At 39.7% G+C, this 7,564-nt stretch overlaps 1 protein-coding gene across 1 annotated transcript; it reads left to right on the plus strand.

The window, feature by feature from the left end:
* Positions 1-1,757: 1,757 nt before the first annotated feature.
* Positions 1,758-5,001, plus strand: LOC116686720 (ras association domain-containing protein 10). Its single transcript, XM_032511752.1, has one exon. The coding sequence runs from the start codon at positions 2,013-2,015 to the stop codon at positions 3,444-3,446; it is 1,434 nt and encodes a 477-aa protein (XP_032367643.1). The 5' UTR covers positions 1,758-2,012; the 3' UTR covers positions 3,447-5,001.
* Positions 5,002-7,564: the final 2,563 nt, after the last annotated feature.

Here is a 7,564-nt window from a genome sequence, read left to right on the forward strand (position 1 = left end):
GTTGTGTTACAAAATACACTATTGACGATGAACGAGTTGCTAATTGAATCTGTGGCATTATATCATATTACTGAAAATATGTGACATTTTTGTGCAAATATTCTTAACTGTCTTATACAGTTTGTTAAATACGCAATGTAATCCATTTTAACCACTAAGACTACCCTAAATGCATCACTTGGTCAACTGAACATAATTATATGCATACTTTTGAATTTGCTGTGTAAGCAAAAAGAAATGCATTTGTGAAATTGTTAAATCAAATGAAAAAAGAGAGCTCAAGCAGGTGAATGTGACTCTGATGGTGTAGTTTTCTTTATGAACACCAGAGGGAGTCATACAAAAAGAATTCAACACAGCTCATAGTATGATAAACTTTAAGCATTACATTCATGCACACATTTGTATGAGTAGCCACAATCATTTATATTAATTTGCTATTAAGATAATGAAATTACCACACCTCAGTATATTTAATGGACCTCTGCATAACATTTAATAGTGTTTTCTATCACAAAGGGGCAAAAGAAAACCACCTAAGCAGGCTTTCCTAACACTTACATTTACTATTAACCAATGATGAACTTTTTTTGTAACAGTAGATGTTTGCTTTAGTCAGACTTGCATTGTGGTCACATTGTGTAAACATTTGAAGTTCCGAACCTTTGACAACCAATCATAAGTCTGCAGGCCATACAGACGTTATAACCTCACACAAACTGAGATCAAAGATAAGAAAAACCTTCTATTATCTCACATCCCAAACGCAGCACTGATAATCTTCTTTGTCCAGATCTAGTGTATTTGTAATGCATGCTCTGAACATGAGTGCAGATGCTGCTGTAAATAATACTGTGTGATTGTGTCTGATATGTGTACACACATGCATTAGTGTGTGTTCACATTCCCAGATGGATTTCTAAGCAGTTAGTTTACCAACAATCTTGGCGTAGTGCATCACTCTGAGCTAAGGTTAGAGTACACAGACTAATGGTGGCTGGTGGGGATTAACATTTGTCATTAATGTAATGCTAATATACACCAAAACACTCTTTATGCAGATATTTCCTTTTATGAGTATTATTGACCACATTCTGGCCTGAAACATTTGAAAGAGCACATTTTGGGGTCATCCGCTTTCTTTCTGCTTTATGATATTTTCAGCTGAGCTTCATCATACTGAGACCTTGAGCTGTGTGGGGATTATGAAAATAAAACTGTGTACAAATGCATACTGCAATGCGACACTGCTGAGTAAAGCTTTATTTGTCCTACATCCTTTATCGCTTGTGCTATATAAAATATGGTTTATATACAAAGATGGAAAGCTTACACTTAAAGGCCCTAAAACCTACTTTCTTAATCAGTTTTTTTCTGAGTGATGGGGTCCTAAATGAACACACAGTTGTGTCTGGCATTGTCAACACAACAGTTTACAACAAGTTTTATTATTGACTAAGCCAGTTATTATTGATGCAGTATAAGCATATTGCAGTAGATGGAGCTGATTTTAATTATACTATATATATCAACATCTATATAAATGCCTTGTATTGTCTAAGTTGATCCTAAATCCTGCATTACAAATTACAATATTCAGAGTTACTATAGCCAACACATCAGACAAAATGTTGGAGACTAAAAAGTATAATGTAGTGGAGTAGAGTTCTAAAGGGGCGGGGTCGTGGGACAGGGAGGAGTCTCCTAGGCGTTACAGCACTTTCCTGTTTTGTCCCGCACACAGCTCAACAGTTTGTCCTGACACAGGGACGCTCCACTTCTCTCCGGTGCAGCGCAGATCAATCTGCCGCGGAGAGAGAGACGATGTCCCGTAAGTTTATTCTATAATAGGCATATGCCTAATTATGTTTTAAGTCAACTTCAAATGTAGGCTACTGAGAAGTCTAAAGACTACTTTCGTCTTCCTTATTTCCCACAAACAATCTGACAGAAAAGCGTAGCCTATAGGCTACGTTGCGGAAACCTTTTTATCTTGTTGAGTTGAACCTAAGATGGAGCAGGAAAAGGGAAAGATATCTGTGTGGGTCTGCCGGGAGGAGAAGCTGGTCTCCAGGCTGACGAAACGAACCACCTGCGCCGACGTGGTCAAAGTCTTGCTGGAGGACCACAACCTGCAGCACGGAACCTCGGCGGCGATGCTGTCCGGCTCTCCGCAGTCCTATTGCATGGTGGAGAAATGGAGAGGCTTCGAGAGGATTTTACCCAATAAGACCAAAATCCTCCGACTGTGGAGCGCCTGGGGGGATGAGCAAGAAAATATCCGCTTCGTCCTGGTGAAGAATGAGGCTTTGCTTCTCAACAACAGGCCCCGTAGGGCCGAGGCTCGGGTGGTCCAGAGCCGGGAGAGCGGCGGTCCGAGCGGGGTAATGGGCACCGCCAGGACTTGCTTAACAGCAGCGGCCGCTGCCGCTAACATGTCCCAGGAGAAACAGAGACGAATAGTCATGAAGGCTTTCAGGAAGTTGGATAAGATTAACAAAAAGAAAGGACATGCTGTTTCTAAAGATAAGGGCTCCGTGGAGAAGATGGAGACGCTGGTTCACCTGGTGATCTCCCAGGATCACACAATCCGCCAGCAGATCCAGAGGATCAAGGAGCTTGACCAGGAGATCGAGCGGTACGAGGCCAAAGTGCACTTAGACCGCATTAAGAGACACGGAGTGAACTATGTGCAGGACATATACATGGTGGGCTGCTCCTCGGAGGCTCCCGCTCCTTCGGACTTGCTCAAGGCGGAGCGACAGAACGCGTGGTGCACAGCGGAGGCGGTTGTCCAGTTCGAGGAGTACGCGCGCTGGTGTGAAGAGGTGGTGCGGCTGCAGGAGGAGCTGACGGTGCGCGAGGCGCTCGTGGAGAGCATCACGGGGGAGATCCAGGAGCAGCTCAACCTGCGGTGGATCAAACGGTGGCGTGAGGATAGAGTAGCGGAAGTGACGAAGGATACAGACTGTGTCATGGAGGAGATGTGCCTGGCATTGTCTGCCGCTCCACCTGAACAAGATGTGGAAAGTTTGTCTGAGAACGAGTTTGCACTAGATAAAGTTAGGATCAAAACGCAGCTGAACACCAGTCTGTACATTGGCCTGCGTCTGAAGACAGACCTAGACGCCATCAGGGGAGACTTGGATCTGAGTTGGGAGCTCTGGGAAACCAGGGAGAGTGAACTTTTGGACCTTCTGGCCAAAGTTGAGACCATGGAGATAGAGCAGGTAAACAACAAACTGAGTGACAATGGTAAGACAGAGCTAGGAGCGGTGAGCGCTGAGGCTGAGCCTGTATCAGCAGAAGAGAGCAGTATCTGGGTGGAGCAGTCCAGAGGTCTGTCCAAGGTCTGCGATACAAACGATGAGGACTCGGACACAGGCCTGAGCTCCATGCACAGTCAGGACTCTGACAACCCACCTGTGTGTAAATCATTATTATAGACTCACTTTGTTAGGAAGCTATTGGACCTTTATGCCATTCAATCCCATAAACCTAGAGGCAGAGAATAAGTGTTGGCAACAATGTTCTGCTCTACCCAAAATGCACCTACCGTATTCTATAGCAATAATTACTATATGTACCTTGTTGCACAATAAGCTAGGATGAAAACTGCAGACTTTGTGGATTGGCTTATGTTTTTTTGTCAACATAGCTCCTTTGTGTCTATTTCATTGTTGTTTAAGTGGTTCTCAACATCTTTGGCGTGGGACCCTTTAAAACAAGTTAATGTCTGCACCTGATCAAAAGTTACAAATTTCTATTCACTATGAGCATTTTAAGTAAGCAAAGCGTGATGTGCTCTGATTGTTTAATATAATTATTTAGACACTTGAAGAAAACAAAAAAATATTTTCCTCCTAGTTTTAATAAATTCACAATTACTGAGATTTATACTTTGACCACGTAGGGGGATCCCACTGGTTTAAAGCAGGTAAAAATTCAATTCAGTTTGGTACTCCCTGGTGAAACTGGAGGTTATAGTGGGATCAGATCAGAGCCAAATCAAATGTTTCTTGGTACTTGTTTAATAAGAATAATAATTCATTACATTTATATAGCGCTTTATCAGAGACACTCAAAGCGCTTCACGGTGGGGGGACTACTCTCTAACTCCACCAATGTGTAGCATCCACCTGGGTGGTGCATGACAGCCTTATGACGCCAGACGCTCACCACACATCAGCTTGGTAGAAAGGGATTTAAAGGGGTAATCCAACAATTAAATTTAGTATTTCACTTCCATAAATGTGAGGGATTGTCGAGACAGATTAAAAAAATGGTTGAAATTCAAGGAGCACAGACTTGTAATTCAGGCTTTCTGTTAAAAAACTTAATATCTGAAGTCCTGAGGTGGAAAGTAACAAAATACATTTACTCACGTTACTGTATTGAGTAGTTTCGTTGTGTATTTTGTATTTTTCAAGTTTGACTAACAAAAACCGAAAGAAAGGGGGAAAAAAATCGCGTCCGTAATAACTATAGCAGCCATCATCAAATAAATTCTAGTATTTAGCATTTACAGCAGGTAACATTACACAGGTAGAGCAAAAAAACACCCCCTGTATTTGCATCTCAATTCACATGCCAGTACTCTGCACAGCGATGCCCGCGCTCCACACACACACACACACACACACACACAGCTGAGCCACGATATGTGAGCGTTAAAACACGTAGTAGCCTACCTGACTGGCAAAGATACAAAGAAATTTTCAAAGTTTTTTTACAAACAAGCTAAAACACAAGCTGTTGGTTTGAAGTCTAACTGATTATCTTAGTTTGCTGGGAATCTTGAAATTTGGACACATTTTTATAAACTTAACTGCTGGCTAAAATAACCATCCTCTCTGCTGGAGCTTTAAATCTATGGATTTATTAAAAGACCAAAATGGATGCATTTGGCTACTAAATATGCACGTGAATGACGCAATGTTATGTTTGCCTTCCTCATTCTTGATGATGATGCTGGTTGTATTATTTTGCAACAGCATTGTTTGTAAATGAGACATACAGTACATGACGAATGCATAGCCTGTCATTCATCATTATTCGCTTCACCCACTTTGAGAGTGACATTTTCACTTGACAACAGCTGTTTCTTTCTGCAAGCATTTTGACCAATCACGACGCTATACTACAACCATGTTTCAGTAATCACAGAGTTTAACCATCACTCCTCAGTGAACTGCCTCCTAGTCTGAGATCTTTTTCTAGTTAAAGAGACAGTTATCATTACAGAGTTTCCATGTTTTTTAGGAATTTGCTCACACTAATAGGCTACATGTACAAAATAGCATTAATTCAGTAAGAATGTGGAAATTATATTAGGTATATATACATTTTATTTTATTTTTTTGAAAGTTTGTCTGCCGGAATGTTTGCTTAGAGAAGTTCTCCTCTTGGAAAATGTAGTTGATGACCCCTGCACTACAGTGAGGAATGATCAGCATCTAGGCTGCCTACCAGGCACAAAACAACATGTTTTGTGGCATTGCTAATTTTTGTCTAGCATAGCAACCCGTAGGACAACGTATGTAGGACACTGGCTAAATGAATACATCTAATTATCTTATACGGGCTACTTAGGTGTGTAGAAGCTAGCTGCTTGTCTGGGCTTTGAACATTAGTCAAATGTATCAGCAGTGTGAATGGTAAAGGGAGAGCTCGGTTTTTTTGTAGAGGATTGTAGCATGAAATGTTATGTGCTATGTTGTTATTACATTTGTAAACATTTGTATAGATGTTTATACATTTGGATACATTTTGATTTAATTAAAAACAAGTTTGGATTTATGACCCCTTGATCTATTTTCTCTACATGGGAGAAATGTAACTAAATACCTTTTACTTAAAGTACATTTTAAATGAATTACTTATTACTTTTACTTGAGTAATTTTTCAGATCGGTATATTCACATGTACTTGAGTAATAGATCATCAAAGTATTGGTACTTTTACTTGAGTACACTATTTTAGTTCTTTTCCACCTCTGCTGAAGTCAGTGCGTAAGTTAAACATTGGAGTGCTCCCTTCAGAGCAACAACTGATAACTGTTTTCACAGGCTGAGTATTACTCCTCATGAAGTAAACTCTTATCTACTCTAATCAATAAGCAGACATGACAACCTTCATGTCAAGGTTCAAGTCAAGGAATTAGTTCCTTTATCGGTAGGACAGCTTGGTAGAAGTTATTGTGTAAGACAAACTTAACACACCAGGAATACAAATGTGAGCCTTTCAATATTTACAGTTTAGTAGATTATGGTTATTATGTTTATTGTCTACTTAACACATGTATTCAATAGAAAGCCAGGGAGTCTATCATCTAACATTTTCATGGGAAGCCGCAGGTTTTGGCCTCCTTAGCTTTTCATTCTTAACTTAGTTGATGATGCAGTGACCCATGTCCGGTTTAACAAAAATATTATACACATTCTTTTATCTAAGGCTTAACAATGTTGCCAGTGCTGTACATTTGAGTCAATTTGTAAGTACAAACACATGAATAAATAACCTTGTAATGCATAGAAGAGACTGCTGAATCTTTAAAAAAGAAAAGAATTAAAGAAGGAGAGGGAAGGATGGAAGGAAGAACGTAGGGAAGGAAAGAGGCTTCAGTTTCCTGTCCCAGGACCGTAGAAAACAGCGTCGGGGGAGGTGAAGAAGGAATGACTACAATCTGAAGGAAAGCGACAGAACGGATGGAGCAGGAAATTACAAAAATAAGATTCTGCATGGAGATTTTTGGAAGTAAAGTCCCACATTTCTACGGTAAAATGACTTGAAATCTGAAATCTGAATCTGAAGGAGTTATAAAAAGACTTTGCTCCATAATTCCAGGCAAATTATGGAAAAAAATCCAAAAATCTCCAAAATTATACAATAAAAATGTTTCACTTTCTGTATGGGTCCAGTCAGTGTACTCTGTCATGTACTCAAATATATCAGTCATTGCCGGGAATTAGGGAGCAAAGTCTTTTTATAGGTTTCAGATTCATAGTCATTTAACAGCTAATGTATGCAATTTTACTCCATATTTATACAGTGAAATTGTTTGATTTTCAGTAAGGGTGTAGTCATGATGTGCTTAACTTAAATATATCAGTCATTTTCTGGAATTATGGAGTTTTATTGCACCTAAAATTTTAATTTCACAGTAAAAATGTTTAACTTTACTTGGAAAAACCTCCATATTCATAGGGAGACCGGGGATGGTTGTAAAACCTTTTGACTCAACTCCTATAACTTGCAGAAGGTTTGTGGTAGGACACAAACATTTTGACACAAAGTACCCTCATTTGTCTTCTACAAATAGAAATGTTTTTAACTTCTCCAACTATATCACAGAATTCATTATTTGATGTCAAATGCAAGGAGTGCCATTTTTACAACCTACCCCACTACAAGGGTATGTTGTTACACAACCTGGGGTAAATTTTAACAGTAATATTGAAGAACTAAAAACTGAAACTACACCACAAAATATGCATCTATATAAGTTTTGTCATGGTCTGAGCAGACCAAGATTTCATTTCTGTTTCTTTAAACAAGTTTGCAA

Source organism: Etheostoma spectabile, unplaced genomic scaffold (genome assembly GCF_008692095.1).
Source record: "Etheostoma spectabile isolate EspeVRDwgs_2016 unplaced genomic scaffold, UIUC_Espe_1.0 scaffold456, whole genome shotgun sequence".
Classification (NCBI taxonomy): domain Eukaryota; kingdom Metazoa; phylum Chordata; class Actinopteri; order Perciformes; family Percidae; genus Etheostoma; species Etheostoma spectabile.